The sequence below is a fragment of the Nannospalax galili genome, unplaced genomic scaffold (genome assembly GCF_000622305.1).
Source record: "Nannospalax galili isolate Female #2095 unplaced genomic scaffold, S.galili_v1.0 scaffold529, whole genome shotgun sequence".
NCBI lineage: Eukaryota > Metazoa > Chordata > Mammalia > Rodentia > Spalacidae > Nannospalax > Nannospalax galili.
Window position 1 is genome coordinate 2527796 of NW_008360309.1, and position 22920 is coordinate 2550715.

At 50.5% G+C, this 22920-nt stretch overlaps 1 protein-coding gene across 8 annotated transcripts in view; it reads left to right on the forward strand.

Annotated features, from left to right (window-relative positions):
• Positions 1 to 2389: 2389 nt before the first annotated feature.
• Positions 2390 to 22920, forward strand: part of Eps15l1 (epidermal growth factor receptor pathway substrate 15 like 1) — an 82504-nt gene continuing 61973 nt past the window's right edge. For 6 of the 8 annotated variants that reach the window (XM_017795951.2, XM_008824661.3, XM_029559378.1 and 3 more), the window contains exons 1-4: positions 2390 to 2506; positions 18806 to 18847; positions 19307 to 19396; positions 20105 to 20152. In XM_017795951.2, coding sequence (XP_017651440.1) covers positions 2474 to 2506; positions 18806 to 18847; positions 19307 to 19396; positions 20105 to 20152 — 213 coding nt within the window. In that variant the 5' untranslated portion in view covers positions 2390 to 2473. Of the gene's footprint in view, positions 2507 to 18805; positions 18848 to 19306; positions 19397 to 20104; positions 20153 to 20187; positions 20335 to 22920 lie in introns of those variants that run through there. The other 2 variants (XM_017795953.2, XM_017795955.2) reach the window with 2 other exon arrangements.

Below are 22920 nucleotides of genomic sequence, written 5' to 3' on the forward strand. Positions count from 1 at the left end.
CAAGGCTGGCCTTGAACTCACAGAGATCCGCCTGCCTCTGCCTCCCAAGTGCTGGGATCAAAGGCATGCGCCACCACGCCTGGCGCATTAACTACTTTTTGTTGCTGTGATAAAACACCAATGACCAAAAGAGACTTAGGGAGGAAAGAGTTTATTTTGGCTTAAGTTCCCAGAGGGAGAGTCTAAAATGGTAGGGGAGGCCTGGCAGGCATGGTGGCAAGAGCAGGAAGCTCACATCTCTACCACAAACACTCAACAGAGCAAACAAAGTAGGGCAAGGCTATGAGCTGTCAAGGTCCCACCTCCAGCAAGGCTCCACCTCCTAAGGGTCCCATAGTTGCCTCAAACAGCACCACCAACTGGGGACCAAGCCTGTATCAGACAATTCTCATTCAAACTACCACGCTGGGATAAGTAATAGTAACCTCTGTTGGACATGGTTTACCTTCTGGCTATTCTCAAGGGCACAGTGTTTTCTTTACTCTTGAGGTTTTGCTGTTCTGTCCTCCCTGTCACAGAGTTAAGGGGGCCAGCCCATCTTTAGACAAGGGGCCCTGAAGGGCACGACATAAACATGCTTGGGTCTGAAATGGAGTTGGGTATATCTCCAGAGTCAACTTGTCAGTGAGCTCAAACCACACAGGACAGTTTACCAATTTAACAGACATTACAACCTCACATGTTCAGCTTTTGAGGGTCAGGCCATTGGTCTTGCCAGTGCGTGTCATGGTCCATGGTCATCCATTTCCTTAATGGACAAACGTCTGCTTCCTTCCTGTAGGCCAGTGGTCATCAGAAGGAAAGCCTGAGACCAAAGCCTCAGAATCACCAGGGAGATTTGATAGAGATGCTAAAATGTCAGCCCTGTACTTGGGAGACAGAAGAAGGAAGGATTAGGAGTTCAGTGTCACCCTTGGTTACATAAGTTCAAGGCCAGTCTTGGGCTATGTGAGACCCTGCCACAAAGAATAAAATGGGCCAGCAGGATGACTCAGTGGGTAAAAGCATTTGCTGCACAAGTTTAGCCACTTGAGTTTGACCTGAATTCTATTCCCCAAATCATGGCAAGTGGAAAGACTTGACTGCTGAAATTTGTTCTTTGACCTCCCCCCACACAGTATGGCATGTATGTGTGCCCCCCCATCAATAACAGTACTAAATACATAAGAAAAATGAACAGAACAACAAAAGAAATGCCAAGGGGGCTGGAGAGATGGTTCAATGATTAAGTGAGCTTCCAGAGGATATAGGAGTTCAGTTCCCAGCATCTACATAGGTTGGCTCACAACCGCCTGTAACTCCAGCTCCAGGGAATCCAACACCCTCTCTGGCCACCACAGGCACCAATACACTTCTGCACACATGTAGTATACACTCAAACACAGATAAACTTTTTTGTTTTTGTTTTCTTTTTGAGACAGGGTCTCCCTGTAGCCCCAGCTGGCCTGGCACTCTCTATGTAGACCAGGCTGGCTTTGGACTCACGGAGATCTGCCTGCCTCTGCCTCCCTAGATGGGACTAAAGTCATGAGTACTGGGACTGAAGGCATGCGCCACCATGCCCGGCCCAGATAGATTTTTTTTTTTTTTTGGTGTTTTTGAAGCAGGGTCTCCCTGTAGCCCCAGCTGTCCTGGAACTCGCTATGTAGACCAGGCTGGCCTTGAACTCACAGAGATCCGCCTGCCTCTGCCGCCCCCGCCCTCCCCGAGTGCTGGGATTAAAGGTGTGCGCCACCCGGCTCCAGATAGATTTTTTTAAAAAGCCAAAATGTCAGGGCACATCCACATCTACAAACAGAATCAAAACTCATGGTGCTTTAACAAGCACACGGGGTGGTTGTGACACAGCCCAGGGACCAAGCTGAACTTGGGTGCAACTGTACTTTGTTCAGTCTCTGTTTGTTCCCTTCTTCCCAGGAACGTTCAGCACTCTAGGCATTTTGTACTAGAGCAGAAGGGTTAGTCCACTGCGGGTTTATCCAGGCCGCAAGACACCAGAGAACTCGTACACGTGTCACGTGTGTGTGTGTGTGTATGTGTGTGTATCTTGTGGGACAGGGGATGGTGACAGGGAGGCAGAGCCTACTTTCCACTAGGGTCCCTGGGATGGGCGCGCCTCCGCGCTGCGAGACCCCGCCCCTGAGCCGGTCCACTCTGCCCCTCTCGAGGCCCAGCCCCATCCCCGCCCCCTCAGGCTAAGCGGGCGAGGCCCCGCCCCAAGTTGTCTCACCTCGCCCCCTTCAGCCAGACTCCACCCGTGAGGCCCCGCCCCACCTTCGCCCCGCCCCTCCATCTGTTCTGCGTGCGTGAGGCCCCGCCCTCGATTCGCTTCCACGCATGCTTGCTTCGGTCTTCAAGCAGGCCTTCGCGCCGGTCTGGATGCGCGCGCACCCTAGCCCTCCTTCGCCTCAGTGCGCCTGCGCGGCCCATCCCTCGCCCCCTCCGGCGCTCGGGAGGCCGAGTCCGCGCGAAGATGGCGGCATCGCTTGTCCCGCTCTCACAGCAGGTATGCTACTGGGGCATGTCGAGGGCGGAGCGGACGGCGGGCGCCGCAGGGAGGCCGACGCACCGGGGAAGCGCGGCTGGAGGGCAGCGATGGCGCGCTGAGGGCCGCAGTCGCGGGGCAGCAGGTTCCGGGCGGTCCAGAAGGTGACAGGCTGGCGGGGCCCGCGGCCTCCGGCAGCCGCGCGACCCTCAGAGCGGTGACCCACGGGCAACGAGGTGAGGCCGCCGCGGGGGTCCGTTCGGCCCGGGCCCGGCCTGGCTGGCTGGGGTCCTCGCGGAGAAGGGTGGGCGGCGGGCTCAGCCCGGAGTCTTTGTTTCGCGGCGTCGGGGCGGACGGTGTCCGCGGGGACCCAGGACGCGGCTAGCGAACCCTTCTCCCGGAGCCCCTCCCGCCGCCCCTGAGCCGTGGGAAAAGCGTGCGTCGCGCGTCTTCCCAGTGGGCGCCAGGCCGCGTCCTCAAAGTCCCCCAATGCTTTTCTGTAGAGACAGCACTAGGCGTCACGGGGATGATCAGAATAGCCATGCGCAGGCAGCTGTGCTTGTGGGGAGAGACATTCATTCATCAACCTCTCCCTCAAACGTGCGTGGGGTCAGGTGCGAGGAGCGCAGCAAGTCACCCTGCCGGGCAAGGTCTAGAGGTGTCACCCCTGAGAACTAGAAAGTGTCCTGATAATTTGCCGAATTACCTGTGTTGTACCAAGCAGCGTATCATAAGCACTTTGCTAGAATCGTCGTGCACGGGATCATGGTTACCAGCAAGGGAGCACCTTGTGCTGGGATCTCTATCCCAGCTTTTTCTTCCGAGCGTCCTTGAACGAAGCTCTTAGCCTCCGCTCACATCAATTACCTCCTTTGGAAAATGGAGCTATAAAAATGCAATTAACATAAGGGGAAGAATAAGCAGGGAAAGCACATTTTTGCCTAGCTCACTAGAAGCTCTCTGTGACACTCTAGTTATCAGTGGCGTTTAATTTGTTTGGGAATAGAAAGTGCAGTATGAATGCAGGCAGGTCGTCACTTCAGGTCAGCTGATCCAAAGGAGAGCGATGCCTGCATGTTGTCTTGCAAGAACTAGCCAATCTGCAGCCCCGTCACTGAATTAACAGTGTGGAGATGAGTAGATATTGGTTAACAAGTTCTTGTAACACCTATGGAAGTGCTCTGTAAATTAAGGACTCGGCAGATAGGACGTATGTGTTGGGGTGGAGTCCTGGTGTGTAGTCATGGCTGGCTTTCTACTCCTGGCCTCACTCCATCCTCTTGCTTCAGTAATTGCTACTGCGGGTGCACACTACCATGCTTGGATATTAGGTGTTATTATTAACAGGCAAGTATTACGGTATAGAGTTGAGGAGAGGGAAGGGTCCTCTCAACTATGTTCACTTAGTGAGAAAGTGCCCTTGTGTGTGCATGCACACATATGTGCAGAGGCTAACCTGGACTGGCTGGCCAGGGAACCCCAGGGAGCCTCCTGTCTCCACCTCCCCAGTGCCGGAATTACACATGTGCATCACCACACAGCATTTTTGCATGAGTTTCTAGGGATTGAATGTGGATTCTCAAGCTTTCAAGACTGAGTTATCCCCTAGTGCAGTTAGTGCTCCTGACTTTTTGAGGTGTTTTTCAAGCTTCCTAATTTTGACACTAGCCCTAATTTGGGTTTTGATGAAGACAGTAGCTAATGCTTGTTGAGTGTGTCAGACTTGGATACATGTTGGCAATTAGTCTTACAACACCAGCTATCAACAGGGGGTTCCTGGCAGGGGCAGTAATGTTGCACGCCTGTCAACCAAGCACTCAGGAGACTGAGAAAGTTCTAGGCTAGCCTGGACTATGATGAGATTCCTATTTTGCTGATGAAGTAGTTTCAGGATGGTGATTTGTCATTGTGAGGTGACAGATGTGTGGGAACATGAGTCATTTCATGGGACTCACCTTCTTAGAATCTTCTGGAATAGAATCCCAGTCCCCTCTTTCTGATATGTACCAGCTTTGCCTGCCTTGCCCCTGTGCTCCCTTTGGACCACACTGCAGCCTTTCCTCTCTTCCTGCAGGCCAGCTGTGTCCTCATTGTGTTGCTTGGGTTGTTCCTGCTTGAAGCACTTTTCCCATTTCCCCTTTGCAATTTCAGTTCCTAGTTCCTTTCCTTCCTTCAGCTGGCAGCTCAAGTATCATCCTTCCCAGAGGCCTTTACTAGTCTTGGCACATAGCTATCCATCTCCCTCACAGCACCCCTCAGCATCCCTCATGGTCCACAGACCACATTGTATGTCTGTCTCTGTGTCAGACCTGATATCAATGGGAGAACAGGTCACTTGCCCAGCTTGCCTGACTTCATGTCCAACTCTGTGCCCAGCACTCAGAAAATGTCACCTAGGCCAGTAAAGCGGGGCGCTGTGACATGAGGCTTTTCCTCTCAGGTGGAAGAGCTGTGGGTGGGGATGGAGCTGAACTGAGGCAGTTGTGAGGAGGTGCAACCTGTGTCCTGAGGTCGCTGCCTTTCCTCCATGCTTGTCTTTGTTGTTGTTTTTTGACCATTTTTTAAAAGTTTTTTTTTTTTTTTTTTTTTTTTTACAGTGGGTGTGGTGGCACACACCTTTAATCCCAGCACTCGGGAGGCAGAGGCAGGCAGATCTCTGAGTTTGAGGCCAGCCTGGTTTACATAGCGAGTTCCAGGCCAGCTGGGGCTACAGGGAGACCTTGTCTCAACAAGACAAAAAGTTGTTTTTACATTTATTAATTTATCTCTGTGTGATATAAGTGCATGTACTGTGGTGCATGTGTGAAGGTCAGAGGACAGCTTTCAGGATTTACTTCTCTCTTTCTCTCATGTGGGTCTCCATAATCAAACTCAGGTGGTCAGTCTTGCCAGCAAACACTTTTACTCACCGAACCATGTAGTTGGCCCTATTTCTTTTTGATAGGGTCTCCCTGTAGCCCCAGCTGGCCTGGAACTCAGAGTGCTGTCCTCTGCCTTCTGTGTTCTGGGGCTAAAGACATTCGTGTGCCACCACACCTGCCTAGCTCTGATATTTTTATTGTAAGATGGGGTCTCACTAAATTTCCCAGGCTGGCCAGAACTCACCAGTCCTCCCGCTGTAGCCTCTCAGGGGCGGGGATGACAGGTTTCTGCCACCAGGCCCAGCTTTTATGTCTGCTCTTTACTGAACTACAAAACTTCAAAGCTAGGGTTACTGTCACCCAGGTGTGAGGCACAATTAGGGCCAAATCAAGGTGCTCACACAGATGGAAGTGAAAGGGGAAAAATCTGTGATACCTTCTGGTTTGGATGCCCTGACCTCCTGAACAGGAGGCTCTGGCATGATTGGACTGAGTGGCAGAGGTCACTTGGAAAGCGATGCGCCGTTAAAGTGAGTGAAGTGAGCGAAGGCACCAGCCTCAGAGTTAGCAGTGTGGGGGAGTGCAGCTGTTTTTCTTTCTCCTCTAGTGCTGGGAGCATTTTTCTTGTCCCTCTCTGCTCTGTTCTCCCCAACACCATCCTGGCCATCGGCCTCCCAGGCCAGGGTCCCACATAAGTGCCAGCACACACAGCCTTGAGTGTGCCTTCCCAAGCCGAGGTCCCTGCACCCATCTTTCCCAGTGCTGGGCTCGGGGACCAGGGCCTTTGCACAGCCTCTTCTTCGTCTGAACTGCCGACCTTCTCTCTGAGTGTCCATCTTCAGTCTGGCCAGGGGTTCCCAGCCTCCCCCTTGTCTGCCCACCTCCTTTCCCTCCAGTCTGCAGCTTCCCTGCTCAGTGCTTTAACCCTGCCTTCCACAGACCCTTTTGGTGCTTTGCCCCTTGCTCTTCTTGTGGGCTACTTCCTGACCACACCTTGACGTTCCCTGGGGAGTACAGTAGGGCAGGGACCATCCTGTCCCATTTCCTCCTAACCTTTTCCCTACTTCTTCCCCTACCACTCTGGGATCTTCTAACCACTGCCTTGCTCCAGAACCTTCCATGTCTCCCATTCTCCTGCCAAGGGACTAGGGATGTATCTCCGAGGTACAGTGCCTGACCTCTCAAAGTGAGTCTGTCCTGATGAGCCAGCTCCTCACGGTCCCACTCTGACCCGCTTCTGACCCCTGCACTCTTCCTGACTGGCTTCTGTCTGCCCCTTAGCTGCCCCATGCCCACTCCCACCCCTTGCTTCCAGTGTCTTGGTAGCAGTGCCGCTCCTGGGGCTTGGTGATCCTGTGGGACCTGCTGCCTCCCATCCAGCCACTTCTGAGCCCTCTGTGGCACTTCCCTCCAGCCCTCCTGAAACCAAGGTCTTGCTCCGTCCTGTGCCTTCTGTGGGTTCCTCAGACTCCACACGGAGGATGCCTCCACGGAGAATGCCTGATGACTGACAGTAGTGCTGAGGTACCAGATTCCCCCTGTCTCTCTACTTACATCTGGGAGCTCTGGGGATACTCTTACCACACGTGCATTCTTCCAGGAGGTTTGTGTCTTGTCTGTTTCCGGAGCTGAGGATGGAACCCAGGCCCTTGCACATGCCTAGCCAGTGCTGTACCGCTGAGCCACACCCCAGCTCCCTAGAAGGATTCTGTTTAATGCATGAGAAGAAATAGACCCATAGGGTGAGGTGACTTGTGAAAGTTCGATAGCTATGAGTCTATGAGTGTCACACTGGAGTTGAACCCTGGCTACCTGCTATGGAGCCCCTCTTGTCCATTCTCCCCTGCTTTCCACTCAGGCCACTGGGCACCCTCCCCAGAGCACCCAGCTAGTGTGTCTGTAATGACTGTGGAGGACCTGGGGGCATTTGTTTGCTTTCTTGTCCCTGTTTTTTTGTTTTTCCCCCCAAGATTTATTTTACTAGAATGTTGATAACTGTGCAGTATATTTTGATGGGCAGAGAGCAGGGATCTAGAGTTCGACTTGGCCCTCCTACTAGAAACCTCAGAACTCCCTGGTTGCTTTGCTGACCTGCACTGCCTGCCTGTTGAGGCTTCCCATCAAGCAGAACCACATGCTTCCCCCTCTGCCCCAGTTCCTATCTCTAAAGCAGCTCTTTTGCCTAGCTCTAAGCCCTGGTTGGCTGCTCTGATGAGCTGAGTGCCTGTCTTCACATTAGGTGGCTCTGGGGAGCTGAGAACCCACTTTCTGATCTGACCCTCTAGGCCATGTCACCAACCATGTTGGACAGGTCATTCATACCGTGGAGCGCTTGCTTGGTTTCCCCAGCTTGGCTTCATTTGAGCAGCCAGTGATCATTTGGAAAAGTGTTCCATGAACAGTGGGCAGACTTATCAGTCAGAATTAGGAAGGCAGGCAGGATGCTGTGAGTTCAAGGATAGTCTGGACAACATAGTTGCAGGTCAGGTGGAAACGAGAGAGAGAGAGAGAGAGAGAGAGAGAGAGAGAGAGAGAGAGAGAGGAGAGAGGAGAAGGAGAATATGAATGTGAGAATATGAAGATGAGTATGCTGAGTTAATCCTTTGAGTTTCCTGGGTCATTTTTCTATTTGCCATGTAGAGGGATAAACCGAGGCCAGAGACATTTGTATCTGCTCCCCCTTCATTGGAGAGGAGAGAGAGAGAGAGGAGAGAGAGAGAGAGAGAGAGGAGAGAGAGAGAGGAGAATATGAATGTGAGAATATGAAGATGAGTATGCTGAGTTAATCCTTTGAGTTTCCTGGGTCATTTTTCTATTTGCCATGTAGAGGGATAAACCGAGGCCAGAGACATTTGTATCTGCTCCCCCTTCATTTCCCTGTTGCTGGGGATGGAGCCCACTGATGTGCATATGCTAAGCAAGCAGCCTGTGTAGTTTTTTTTTTCCACTGGAAAATATAAAATTGAAAAGCACACTGCTTCAGATTAAGACAAGCTAATTTTCAGGGTAGTGTGTGACTCTTTCCCTCTTCAGTACCACACCCCCCGCCCCAAGAAAAAAAACAACAAAGGGGGGAGAGCTGGAGAGCTGGCTTAGTAGTCAGTGCACTGGCTGCTTTTATAGGAACCGAGTTTGGTTCCCATTACTCTTGTTGGGTGTTCTATAATTACCACTTCTAGGTGATCTGGCACCCTCTTCTGGCCTCCATGGCCACTTGTACACAAATGACACACCACACACACACACACACACATACACACACACACACACACACACACGCAGGAGAGTTGGCTCAGCAGTTAAGAGCACCTGCTATGCATGAATACAAATAAATGAAATGAAAAATAAAATCTTTTTTTTTGGTCTTTTTGAGACAGAGTCTTCCTGTAGCCCCAGCTGTCCTAGAGCTCACTATGTAGACCAGGCTGCCCTTGAACTCACAGAGATCCACTTGCCTCTGCCTCCCGAGTTCTGGGATTAAAGGCATGTGCCACCACACCTAGCCCCAGAGCAGTCAGTACTCTTAACCACTGAGCCATCTCTCTGGCCCCCTAATGGCTCAGCAGTTAAGAACACTGGCTTCTCTTGCAGAGGACTCAGGTTCAATTCCCAGCACCCACATAGCGGCTACGAACCATCCTTAACTCCAGTTCCAGGGGAATCTGAAGCCCTCTTCTGATACCCGTGGCATTGCATGACACAGGGGCGCTCACACACATGCAGGCAATACACTCATGCACATAAAAATAAGAAAATATTTTAAAAAAGAAAAAAAGAGCTGGACATGGTGTCACACACCTTTAATCCCAGCATTTGGGAGGTAGAGGCAGGCGGATCTCTGTGAGTTCCAGGCCAGCTGTGGCTATAGGGAGACCCTGTCTCAAAAAGACAAAAAAAAAAAAAAAAGGAGGAGGAAGAGGAGGGGCAGAGAGGGAGGGAAGGAGGCAAAGGGGAAGCATCTCATCACAGACTTTTCCAGGAATAAAATTATTCAATCCCCTCCCCCCCCCGCATATTTAAGCAACATTATTGGACTGGATGACTCTGCAGGGCCCATGTGTGACACAATTGAACTCTGGTGGGGTCTGGCAAGTGCTGGTCCTGAATTTGCTTCTTTGGTGAGGAGGCTACTGTCCTGTCACATGCTTCCAGCAGGTTTAGAAGCTTGTAGGGAGGTGGAGTGTCTGAGCCAACACTATTGGACCAGGCAGCTGTGTGGAGTGCCTGCTCATACTGGACTGTGGAGTTGACATTTTCTCTCAGTCCGTTCTTTGACTTCAGGACCAGGGTATGGCCTGATGGAGTGGCAGGTGTCCACCTGCTGTGCAGGGGGTCCTGGGTTCCACCCTCAGCCCTCAACCAAACTCCCCTCCTCCATGTAAAAGTTGCAAGGCGGAGGGGTCAGGACAGGAGCCTGCCCCTCAGTCTGACTGAAGAGGTACCGCTTTGGCTTGGTGTGCTGGTATAGCCTTTAGTCCCAGTACTTGGGTGGCAGAGGCAGGTAGATCTCTGTGAGTTTGAGGCTAGCCTGATATACATAGCAAGCTCAGGCCAGCTGGGGCTACTGGGGACCCTGTCTCAAAAAAATGTGCTTTCTTCCTAACTCCAGGACATGGGTATAGGGACTCTGGGAGGTGTCTTGGGATACTGACAACATAGTCCATTTAGGATTTTGTTTCATTAAGATGGACCATTCAGTACAAACTGAACTTGAACTAGTGAACCTGGAAATCCACCCCCCACCTGTGCCCCCAGCCCACCCCCGCAGCCTGCCCGCCCCCCAGACATAGCATCTGATCCTTTCTAGTGATGGCAGCAGTGAGGGCAGCTCCTAGGCAGCTCTGCTATCACCAGAGGAAACAGCAGGTGCTGTGCTACTCAGTGGGGTGCTCAGTGGGTGGATCTGTTAGGATCAAACTGCAGCTGTCTCTGTGTATAGAGGTGAGTGTTTTAGAGCGTGTGTGAGTGTATGTGTCTGTGTATGTATTGCTGAGTATAAGTGTGTTAGTGTGTGAGCATGTGTGCACACAGGCTGGGCACATGAGCTCCTGTGAGTGTGTGGAGTGACGCTAGCCCAGGGAGGGGAGGTGGGTCTATGCTGTACTGTCCTCTCCTATGGAGAATACAAGGCCTCTGAGCAAGGGAGAGGCTGTGTGCTGGGAAGTGGGGCACAGAGGGAGGTTGGTTTTCACCCCTTCCTGTCTAGACACCATTCCTGTCCTCATCCCGATCACCAGGTCAGTGCATGCCTGTGTGTTTGTATGTGTTAGCTGATGGCACTGTCTGCTTACTGTGTGGTTCCTGAGCTGTGCCTGGTGCCTGGTGCCTACAGACTCAGGAGAGCGCTGGGAGTGAGCAGGGCAGAAGATGCCGCCGGTGGTGGTCAGGGATAGGAAGGGGTTGGTAGCCCACACTGCCCAAGCTCAGGGTGAGATTTGGGCCCAGCGGACTGGAAGCACCCCAGCTAGAGGCCAGACACATCCAGAATCAAGTCCTAGGTCAGGCAAGGGTAGAGTCTGGCTGGGTCAGAAGGTGATTTCTGGAAGGTTCAGGGCACCCTTGTAGAGTGTTGGTGTGGAAAGTGGGCTTCTCTCAAAAATGTGGTAGTCATTGTCTGCTGAGCTGAGGCGCCCTTTGTGGTGCCCCCCCAAGCTCCCCAGGGTGCCATTTAAGCTTAGGTAGAGTGGGAGGGTGACAACTCTGTCTCTGGGGACAGTCAACACTTCCAGGTGGTACTGCTTGGTCTCTGCGGTCTGTCCCCTGGATGGGCTTAGTGTGGGGGACTGCATGTCTGCTTGGGTGGAGTCTCCCTCTATTGCCACATGTACTTTGTCCAGTGGTGTTCTGGGGGTGGACAGGGTCCTCCTGCTCACAGCCACAACTGCACCTCAGATTCTGCCAGGATGATGGTCATCCTCCTCTCCCTGTGTGTCCTTCCACACAGGGAGCCCCTGAGGTCAGTCTTGCTGAAGGCTGTTGTCCCCCCTTCCTGTTTCCCAGTCCTCTGGTTTACAGGCTGTCCTCCCAAGGCTCCAGTGCCCCTAGGATGTCACCCCAACCTGCCAGCATGATGTGGACAGCCTGTGCCATCTGCTCTGCTGGCTGCTTGAATTTTGTGCCACCCCCACCTGTCCTGTCATTTTATTATTACTATTGTTTGAAGTAGGGTTTTGCTGAGTATCCCAGGCTGCCTGGGAACTCCTGCAGCCCTCCTTCCTGGCCTCCTGAGTACTGGGATGACAGAAGTGTGATGGCTTCTGCCTGCCCTCTGCTGCAGAGCACTCCTGGCCCTGCCTGACCCCTTGCCCCTGCCTGGAAGCCCCTCACTGTACACACAGTCCCATTCTGTCACCCTGCACTCCCTTTGTCATCTGTCCGTCCAGAATCCCAGAGCTGTGTCATATACACTCTATCCTTAGGGCCTCTTAATGTGAACTTGGTACAGGGGACAGGGCCAGGGGCCGAGCTCCAGTTTGGGAGGTCTTCTGCAGAGGGTTAGAAAGGTTTGAGTGGACCAAGGACACAGGACGTTCTGGGGACAGTGTGTCCTTCCGTCTGGGGTCGTAGTACACTTCTGCCTGGAGTTGTATAATGTCAGCTGAGGACCACCAGTCTTGGTGGGTGCTGTGTCCTGGTGCAGAGAGAGGGCAGAGAGGCAGTCCACTGTTCCAGGGTGCCCAGTGCAGTTTCAGTGCCCGGCCAAGGCTCAAGTCTGCATCTGTGGGGCAGAGCTGTTGGTTTTGCACAGCCCTGTCAGTGACACTCTGCCCTGCCATGCTCAGTTTGAAGTCTCTCATCTTCCTTTTCTGTGGGGCTGTGGATAAAGTAGGGTGTCCAGCTTGCTGGCTAAGTGCTCTGCCCTGAGCTGTGATTGGGACCATGCATCTTGTGCCACTGCTCCAAGTCCTCCCTTCTCACTTAGTCTGAGTGACAGCTGTGTCCCGCCACGAGCATTCTTTCTGCTGTGCTCTGTGGGTGCATTAGCTGTCCACTGTCCCTGTCCCTGTCTGTTCATCTCTGCCTCCAGGGAGGGAACCAAAAGGTCCTTGGGCTTTTCTTGAGCTGCACATCTGAGGAGGCATTTCGGGTGGCCTGTCAGAATGCTCCTGGTAGCTGGAGGCACAGAGGCACACCTGAGTGTCGGCTCTCTGTTTGTAGTGCTAAGGGCCTGTTTGATGCCCAGGGCCTCCTCCGTCTCAGTAGCTCCTGGTTAGTTGCATCCTGAACTCAGGAATGCTGGTTCTCACGGTTAAACAAGGCATGGTTTCATTGGTGGCAGTGCTGTCTTTACTCTGACACTCGTCCGTAAGCAGCCTGGGCATCTGGGTTCTTGATGACATAGAAGTACCTAGCTAGGGCCTTCTGAAAGAGGGCCCAGTCAAAGGGAGAGGGACAGTGAGTGACTTGGGGAGCCTACCAGGATGCCATGCTCTGCTCATCTCTGCACCCTTCCCAGATGCCACTCATCCAGTGTCTGTGTTTGTTTGGCGTTTTCTTTTGAAGACAGGGTCTCTATGTAGCCCAGGCTGGTCTGAAGCTTGTCGCCTCCTGCCTCAGCCTCCCACGTAGAGGATGACAGGTGTGTGCCACCATGCCTAGTTCTAGAACTGTGTTTTTGTTGCGAAGGTTTTCTTTACTTTTTGGCTTTTTTTTTGAGACAGGGTCTCCTTGTAGCCCCAGCTGTCCTGGAACTCCCTATGTAGACCAGGCTGGCCTTGAACTCACAGAGCTCTGCCTCTGCCTCCCAAGTGCTGGGAGTGTTCTCCAGAAAGACCTAGTTGCCTGCACTCCAGGGCAGGCCCAGGATGTGCGGGTGCCCCTGTGCCAGCTTTGCTCCATGGCTGCTTGTGACTTCAGCAGGGGAACAACAAAGCAGCACCCCATTTTATTTTGTGATGCAGCTTGCTTACAGATGAGCATTGCTTATCTCAAAACACCCAAGACACAGTGCTCCAAAATCCGAAACTTTTCAGCACAGACGTCGCAGCACAGGTGGAAAGTCCCATACCTGACCTTATGGGACAGGTCACAGTCAGACACAGTCCAAAACTCCCTCAGGCTATGTGTGTGAGAGGTTAGTTCAGACTTGAGCCCTGTCAAGAAGGTAGTGTCATGTGAATGGAAACATTCCAATTACCAGGAAGACTCCCAGATGGGAAGAACTGCGGGAAGCATTGCGGGCTCCAGACATTTTGGGTGTGGGATGTTCCTCTGTAGTGGAGATGATCATTGCTGGTGGAGTGGATGTTGTCCTTCTGACCTGGGGCAACACCTCCTCCTCTCTGCTTTTCTTTTCCTCATTGTTATTTTTTATTTATTTTATTTTATTTTATTTTATTTTATTTTTTCAGTAGGAAACATTTCATTGACAACTCAGAGGTTTTTTTTTTTTTTTTTTTTTTTGTTTTTTTTGGGGGGGGGTTCCCCTTGCACGCTGGCCTGGAACTCACTTTGTAGACCAGACTGGTCTTGAACACAGAGATCCGCCTGCCTCTGCCTCCCAAGTGCTGGGATTAAAGGTGTGCGCCATCACAGCTCAGAGCTTTTAAAAAAAAAGATATATACACACACACACTTACAGACACACACACATATAAAAAAACATTCTGCCTCTCCCCCATGAGCAGGTTTAGGCGGTTCCTTCCTGCAGCGGCAGGGGAGAGGACCATGAGTGGTTCTTTCCCTTATTTTTATTTCTTGGTTGAATTGTGGGGTAAAACCCAGGACCTTGTTCAGGCAAGCTGGTGCACTACCACTGAGCCACAACTCTGTTTTTGTTAACTTTGGATTTATTTTATTGTAATGTTATTTGTTATTGTCATTTGTTAGATTTAGGGTTAGGGTTAAGGACAGAGTTATGGTTAGGGATAGGTTTAGTTGTAGTATTAGGTTAAGGTTACAACTAGGGTTATGTCTAGGGCTAGGGTTAGGGGTGGGGCCTCATACACTGCATGTATGAGCTCAAAGAACATCTTTGTGGCCAGTTCTGTCCATCTTTATGTGGTTTGATAGCTTCCCATGGCTGGGGCCACAGGTGTCCACCACCACACCCAGCTCCTGTTCGTTTCTAAACTGAGACATCTGTTCTGTTCCCATCATCTGCAGAAGCTCCTTTTTTCCCAGGGCAGTAACTGCAGTTCCAGGGGATCCCATGTCCTCTTTCTGACTTTCGAAGGCATTGCATGAAATAGGTGCACTTACATACATGCAGGCAATACACTTATACACATAAAATAAAAAATAAATAAAAAAATATAAAAAAATTACTAAAAATTAATTTTATTTTTTTAACTTTATGAAGTTTTGTACTTCTTTGAAGTTTTATGTACTTCTATGGTTTTTTTTGGTCTTTTTAAGACAGGGTCTCCCTGTAGCCCCAGCTGACCTGGAACTCACTATGTAGACCAGGCTGGCCTTGAACTCACAGAGATGCGCCTGCCTCTGCTTCCCGAGTGCTGGGACTACAGGTGTGCGCCACCATGCCCGGCAATTTATTTTTATTTTATGTGTGTGAGTGTTTTACCTGCATGTATGAAAGTGCCCCATATGTGTGCAATGCCCGCAGAGGCCAGAAGACGATGTCGGATCCCTTGGAACTGGAGTTATGGGTGGTTGTTAGCTGCTATGTGGGTGCTGAGAGCTGAACTGGTCCTCTCCAAAGAGCAGTCAGTGCTCAGTGCTCTTAACCACTGAGCCATTTCTCCAGCCCCAAGATTTATTTTGGTACTTATTAATATGTCACTGTATGTATGCACATGAGTGCAGTGTCTGTGGAGGCCAAAAGACAGTGTCAGATCCTCTGGAGCTGGGGTTACAGGAAATTATGAGCTACCTGATGTGGGTGCTGGGAACCAAACTCCAGTCCTCTGAAAGAGCAGTATGTGCTCTTAACTGGTGAGTTGGAATCAGTTCTTTCCTTCCAACATGTGGGTTCCAGGGATCAAAGTCAGTTAGGTTCTCAGGCTTGGTGGCAAGTGCCTTTACTCTGGGAGCCACCTCACTGGCCCCTCATTATGGCATTTTTTTTTTAAACCTTTTGAGACAGGGTCTCCCTATAGTAGATGGCCTGGAATTTGCTATGTAGACCAGGCTGGCCTTGAACTCACAGAGATCCGCCTGCCTCTGCCTCCTGAGTGCTGGGATCAAAGGAGTGCATCACCATGCCCAGCTTTCATTTTGGCATTTTCCTAGTGTCTTTTTAAAAAGCATTTGCTAGCTGGGTGGGGTGGTGCACACCTGTAGTCCCAGCACTTGGGAGGCAGAGGCAGGCGGGTCTCTGTGAGTTCAAGGCCAGCCTGGTCTACATAGTGAGTTCCAGGCCAGCTGGGGCTACAGGGAGACCCTGTCTCAAAAAGACCGAAAAAAAAAAAAAGCATTTGCTGATTTGCTGTGACACCTTAGGCCTGTTCATGCCATCCTAGCCTTTCCTACTTTTCTGAAACTACCCCCATCTCCTTGTCCCATTCTGTTTTGACTCCCCCGTCTCCCCGGCAACCCGCCACTTTCCCTCCTGTCTCTCCCTGCATTGGTATTTTGCTGTAAACTTTCAGTTCTTTCTCTGCTGGCAGGTGTCTGGTTCCCCAGAGGAACTGACTATAATTAGGCATTATTATTATTATTATTATTTTATTGTCTTTTTTTGAAGCAGGTTCTCCCTGTAGCCCCAGCTGTCCTGGAACTCACTATGTAGACCAGGCTGGCCTTGAACTCACAGAGATCTGCCTGCCTCTGCCTCCCAAGTGCAGGAACTACAGGCGTGTGTCACCACGCCCGGCTTAGGCATTATTTTTAACCTGAAATGATCCTGCGAGTGGCAGTTTGCAGGCTCTTGGTGGTACTGGTTCAGAGCCCCTGCTTTCTCTCCTGGCTTTATGCCTTATGCAGAAGTCATGGGACAGCAGAAGTCATGGGATAGTGCTCAGAGTTGTGTGTTTGCATAGCTCAGCTGCACCCTGAAGAAAAGCCTCCTGCCTCAGCCTTCAGCATGGTGGGCTTACAGGCTGGCCAGGTCTAGGAAGGTTTGCTCACCTCTCAGAAGTGCCCTGATGCACCATCTACTTTCTAGCTGTGGAAGCTCCCCTCTGTCAGTTCAGCCTGACTACACTCTCTGTTTTGTGCTGCTGTCAGGGTGCCCTAGGCCACTGATCTAGAACAGACTTACTTCTTGTAGCCGTGGAGGCTGGGAAGACTGAGGCCGGAAGCCCACATCTGGTCGGGCCTTTCTGGCTTCCCTGCTGGGCAGGCAGAGGGAGGACATGGTATAGCTTCCCAGGACCGCAGCAGTGTCCTGCCTGTCTCTGCCTCACCCTACTCTTCACTGGGCTGAAGCTGCCCACATTGGAACTTCAACCCCACCCCCCTTCCCCAAAGCACTATGTAGCCCTTTATTTATTTAGTTTTGTTTTGAGGCAGAGTCTCACTATGTAGCCCAGGTTGTCCTCAGACTCACAATCCTCCTGTCTCAGCCACCCCTCTACACCCTAGTTCTGGGCTACCTAGCTCCAAGGAAGGTTTAGTGCTAGGAGACCCAGCTCTGTTGTGGCCATCTGCCTCCCCACCAGGCAGCCTGCTCTCAGAGACCCCTTTCTTCTTCACCGAGGGCTGCCCTGTGGAAGTCACTGAAGGAGATAATGGACTGACTGGAAAGCTGTGCCCTGCATAGCTAGATGTGTTATGGAAGAATTCTTCAAACAACTGAAATCAAGCATTCACCCAGGAGCGAGCCCAAAGGCTTATTTATTCTCTTCCCATGCATGAGGTCCCAGAATCAGCAACCAAGACTTAGATTTTCTGGGCCCTGAATAGAAGTACAGATAGGGCCTTCTTACATCATATTATGGCTGGCACCTGGCCCCTATGTCTCTTTTCATGATACTATCTCAGGAAAATTCCTTCCTGAGTTCACCTGGTCACCATAGTTTTCAAAGTAGATACCCCAGGCGTGGGTCAGGGCATCTGCCCCCCTCTGATCTATAGTAGGACAGGCTAACTGGGCTAGGAATCGATCAGTCATTGCAGCTTACATCCGCAGATATCACTGGCAGAAGTTTCGATATGTCACATTTAATCCACATTTTGGGGCTGATTGGCAGGTGCCTCGTTAAAACGTTTGGTGAACTCCTTTTCTTAGTTTCACCTCTTTATCAGCAGTTATACATGGTCAGTGGAAAGCATCACAGAGGTCAGAATGTAAGTGATAAAACATCACACGGTAGTGAGAACATCACAGCGATAAAACCTCACTGAAGAGTAAAACACCCTAGGGCTGCATATCAAGGTATCTACCTAGTAAGGGAAAGAGGGACTTCAAAATAGTGTAGGCTCAATTCCTTTAATATAAGAACACAGTTAAAAGACTGTAACTTTTCCTTCTCAGAGGGACCCCTGTGCTGCCTCAGTAGCCACAGGAGTCTGGATATTGGTGACCCCAGGACTGGGCTGGACATGGCGTGTTGTTGGTGCTGAGCCAAGATGTCTCGCATAGGGAGAGGTCTGCAGCCTGCATGTGTCCTGACACCTGTCACTCAGGTCACTCAGGCTGCAGGAGAAGAACTGGATGGGCCTGGACCAGAACCCAGGGAGGCAACCAGTCAGCCAAGTGAGCTGAGTGACTCACAGCACTGCGCAGAAGCTCCTCATCTGCCTCTGGCGCCAACTGGGTATTTTCTCTCAGGCCTGGGAAGGGGGGAACCTGAAGGACCCTGGCTGCTGATACTTCCTGGGCCACCCTTTGTTTGCACTGGAATGAGAGTTTGCTAGAGAGCATTAGTGCCCATGTTTTCTGGTATATTCTGGTATATGTTGGTAAAGGCAGAATTGTGTATGATATGCAACTGTGGTCCCAGCCACTCAGGAGGCTGAGGCAGGTAGCTCACCTGTATTGTGTTGGAGAGCCTGAGGCAAGAGGATCACCATGAATTTGAGGCCAACTTGGGCTACATAGTGATCAGCCAGGGCTACACAGAGAAAATGAAACAAGACTGGGCATGGTTGCATACTCAGGAGGCAGAGGCCAGCCTGGTCTACATAACGAGTTCCAGGCAGCTGGGGCTACAGGGAGACCCTGACTTAAAAACAAAGGGGCTGGAGAGATGGCTCAGCAGTTAAGAACACTGGCTGTTTTTGCAGAAGACCTGGGTTCAAATCCCAGCACCCACATGGCAGCTAACAACTGTAACTCCAGTTCCAGGAGCTCCAACAGCCTCTTCTGCCATCTGCAGTTATTGCACAACATGGGTACATTTACCTACATGCTGGCAATACATGCATACACATAAAGCAAAAATAATATATAAAATATTAAGAAACAAAAACACCAAAAGAAGTGAAACACAAACAAAAAAGACTAGCCTAGGCAACAACCCAAGAAACAAAACCTCAACACAGGAAGGGCACCTTTCCCTCTGAGGGGCTGCATGCCCACTTGTGACCAGTGTTTCTGATTTTTGTGTTTGTTCAGATTCCCAGTGGAAATCCTTTATATGAATCTTACTACAAGCAGGTAAGTTTAACTGGTGCCTTCTGTTTGCTTTTCTGTATTTTTATGTATTTAAACTGTGTGGACGTGAACAGCACAAATATGGAAGTCGGTTCCCCCTTTCCATCTACCATGTGGGTCCTGGGGATTGAACCTAGGTTATCAGGCTTGGTGGCAGGGGTCTTCACCTGCTGAGCCATCTTTGCCGGCCCCCTGGTGTCTTTTTATGTTATGTGTGTACCATGTGTATATATGTATGTGTTGGTACCAGGGATGGAATCCAGGGCCTTGTGCATGCTGAGCATGACTCTGCCACCAGCTGCACCCTGCCAGCCATTGTGTTTGTAGCTGAACTCGGGGAGCAGTTAAATTGAACCCATGGTCCCCAATCGAAGGTCACTGAAGTGCTTTTTAGAGCACTGGGAACAGTGTTGGCAACCCTGTGTCTGGAAGGAGTCCTGTTAGCTCTTGTGCTCTCTCCAGGTGGACCCGGCCTACACAGGGAGAGTGGGAGCCAGCGAAGCTGCACTGTTTCTGAAGAAATCAGGGCTCTCAGACACCATCCTGGGGAAGGTAGGAAAGAATAAGGCAACAGTTTCTCTGGTGCCCCTGGACGTAGAGGTCCATTGGCCTGGCCTGGCTTGGTTACCTCAAACCTCTTTGCCATAACTAGATAAAGTCTCTAGACCAGGCCTTCCACACCTGATTCCAGCACTTGAGAGGCTGAGGTAGGGCTCCATGGTAAGACCCTATCTTTAAAAAGATAAACCAAAACCAGGTGTAGTGGTGCATGTCATTAGTCCCAGCACTCGGGAGATGGAGGCAGGTGAATATCTGTGAGATGGAGTCCAGTCTGGTTTACATAGCAAGTTCCAGGCCAGCCAGGGTTACGTAGTGAGACCATGTCTCAAAAAAAAAAAAGGTAAACAAGCTCACCCACAAATGCTGGAATGATAGCCACTATTGATGCTTGGGGAGCAGATTAGACCAGAATGCTTTTGGGGTCTTAATAGCTATAGGTCTGTGTTGGAGTGTCATGACTAAATAGGCACCATTACCCTGTCAGCCAAGTGGGCATAAGGGTTCTTTGTACCCTGCCATCTAATGACTGTGTGTCCGTTGCAGACCAGTTGTCTGCTCCATACTGACCTGGTCCCCTATGCCCGCAGGGCTGTTGGTCCCAGTTGCCCATGGTAGACAGGAAGTGGCCATGGCTTTTGTTGTGTCACACTTGGATGGTGGGCACCAGTCACTCTCACTGGCACTTTTGTGTTTCCACAGATATGGGATTTGGCCGACCCCGAAGGTAAAGGGTTCTTGGACAAACAGGTATATATGTGCATACATCGAGCAGGGGATGGACTGGCCCCCCAGGTCAGGTGACTTCCACACTAACTCCATGCTGGTCTGCTCCCACAGGCTGACAGACTGAGTGAGGAGTACCCACTTGGAGATGCAGACCTTTAAACACTGTTAGCTTCCTCACTGGTTGACACACCTGTGACCATTTGGTGACTGTCTTAGTTACTTTTTCTGTTGCTATGACACATGCCCTGACAGAAGCAGCTTAGGGGAGAAAGGGTTTATGTTTATTTGCCACTGTGTACATTTCATCATTGCACAGAAGATGGCAGGACCCTGAAGCATCTGGTCACATCACACCACAGTCAAGAATAGAGAGCAGTGAGTGAATATGAGCCTGCAGTGCTCAGCTCACTCTCTCTCAGGCAGTCAGGACGCATCCCACATCTGGGTGTGTTCCCACCTTATTTAACCTAAGACAATCCCTGCCAGACCACCATAATCTAGACAGCTCTTCCTTGAGCCTCCCTTCCCAGGTGACTCCACATTATGTCAAATTGACAATCAGAAGTAAGCCTCAGGGGACTGAAGAGATGGCTCAGCAGTTAAGAGTGCTGGTTGCTCTTGCACAGGATCCAAGTTCAGTTCCCAGCATCCACATAGGACAGTTTATAACCAGCTGTAATTCCAACTCTAGGGATCTGACGCCTCTACCTGCTGAGGTCACCTGTGCTTATATGCACATACCCCCCACATATAATTTAAAATAATAAAAACAAGTCTTAAAAACAAATGAAAAAAAAACCACAGAGCCAGGTGTAGTGTTACACATCTTTTTTTTCTTTTTGTCTTTTTGTGACAGGGTCTCCCTGTAGCCCCAGCTGGCCTGAACTCACTATGTAGACCAGGCTGGCCTTGAACTCACAGAGATCCATCTGCCTCTGCCTCCCAAGTGCTGGGACTAAAGGCGTGCTCCACCATGCCTGGTTTGGTTTAATACTAGCATTTGGGAGTCAGAGGCAGGCAGATCTCTGTTGAGTTCCAGGTCAGCCAGGACTATATAGTATGATCCTGTCTCAAAAAAATAAAATAGGATAAAATGAAAAAAGAAAGGAAAGAAAGTAAGCTGGACGTGGTGGCACATACCTTTAGTTTTAGGCAGAGGCAGGCAGATGTCTGTGAGATTGAGACCAGCCTGGTTTACATAGCAAGTACCAAAAAGACAAAAGACAAAAAAAAAAAAAGAAAGTTGCTCCATCCCACTAAGCCTGGGTATGACTGATTCTAGATCAGGAGAGGTGAGTAGGGTGGGGTGAAGGTGCCTCACAGCCTGATGCTGTGTAGGGGTGCAGGAACGGATTTGTTTTCCTTACCAATGAAATAATTAAAAGGCAGGAAAGAAGTGTTACTGAAAATCTTGGGGAGTCCCAGAAGAGTCATCATATGATACCTGAGAAATATGGGTCCCTTCCTGGGTTCTCAGTCTCATGAGTGAAAGAATGTAAGAAGGGACTCAGACGGAAACTCCAGATCATTTTAATTGTTAGAGTTTAGAGGAAGTTCCCAGGGCAGACAAGCTGTGACTCTGAAGCTGCCTGGAAGGGAGGAGGAAAATAGAGAGAAGGAACAGAAACCATGGTGCCTGAGATACGGTGGCCTGGAGGACAGTCATTTGGGGCAGGTGACCACATGGTAGGGAGGGAACTCTTAAAAAAAAAGCAAGGGAGCCCAAAGTTAAGGAGTTTTAAAGTATACTTAGGCACTGGCCAACATCCCAATGAAAAAGACAAAAAAGAAGAAAAAGAAATAGTTAACTTGATCTGGGCATTGTGGCACACACTTTTAATCCCAGCACTCAGGAGGCAGAGGCAGGAGGATCTCTGTAAGCTTGAGGCCAGCCTGATCTACATAGCAAGTTCCAGGCCAGCTAGGGCTATAGTGAGCCCTGTCTCAAAAAGACCAAAAAAAAGAAAAAAGAAAAAGAAGTAGTTACTGGAAAACCCACATGAAGTTCCTGATGGCTCATAGACATTATACTAGGGGTAGGAATTCTGGGAAGGAAAAACACATCACCTTAAGGTGAACCTGCCTTCCTAGGGGTGTTCCCCCAGCCAGGTCCCTGACCTGCTCCACTGGATTAACCCTTAAGGGAAGAGTCAAGGGCACATCTCCATCCAGAGGGAGATTTCAGGGCTGGAGAGGTGACTCAGAGGTTAAGAGCACTGGCTGCTCTTGCAGAGGACCCAGGTTCAGGTCCCACTCCCACATGGCTGCTAGCAACCATTGTTCCAGGGGAATCTGATGCCCTCTTCTGACCTCCATAGGCGTTGCACAACACAGGTGCACTTACATACATGCAGACAATACATTAATACACAAAAAATAAAAATAATAAAATATTAAAGGTAGATTCCATTCTTCATAAGCAGAGCTCACTTTCTCTGACCTCTGTGGAGGTCAGGTCATCCTCAGACCACTGGGCCACAATTTATTTATTATTTATTTATATCTTTTGTGGTTCCACACATGAATCCCAGGGCCTCACATGCTAGGCAAGTGCTATACCACTGAGCCACATCCCTGGCTCCCAATCTGTCTTGAAAAATCTAACACCTGGCACTGATGTGATGACTTAGTGGGTAAAGGCAGTTGCTGCTAAGGCTGACAACCTGAGTTCAGTCCCTGGAATCCACACGGTGGAAGGATAGAACTGACTCCTGCAAGTTGTCCTCTGACCTACACATGTATGCATGTACGCATGTGCACACACACGCACATGCACACACAAATGTAAT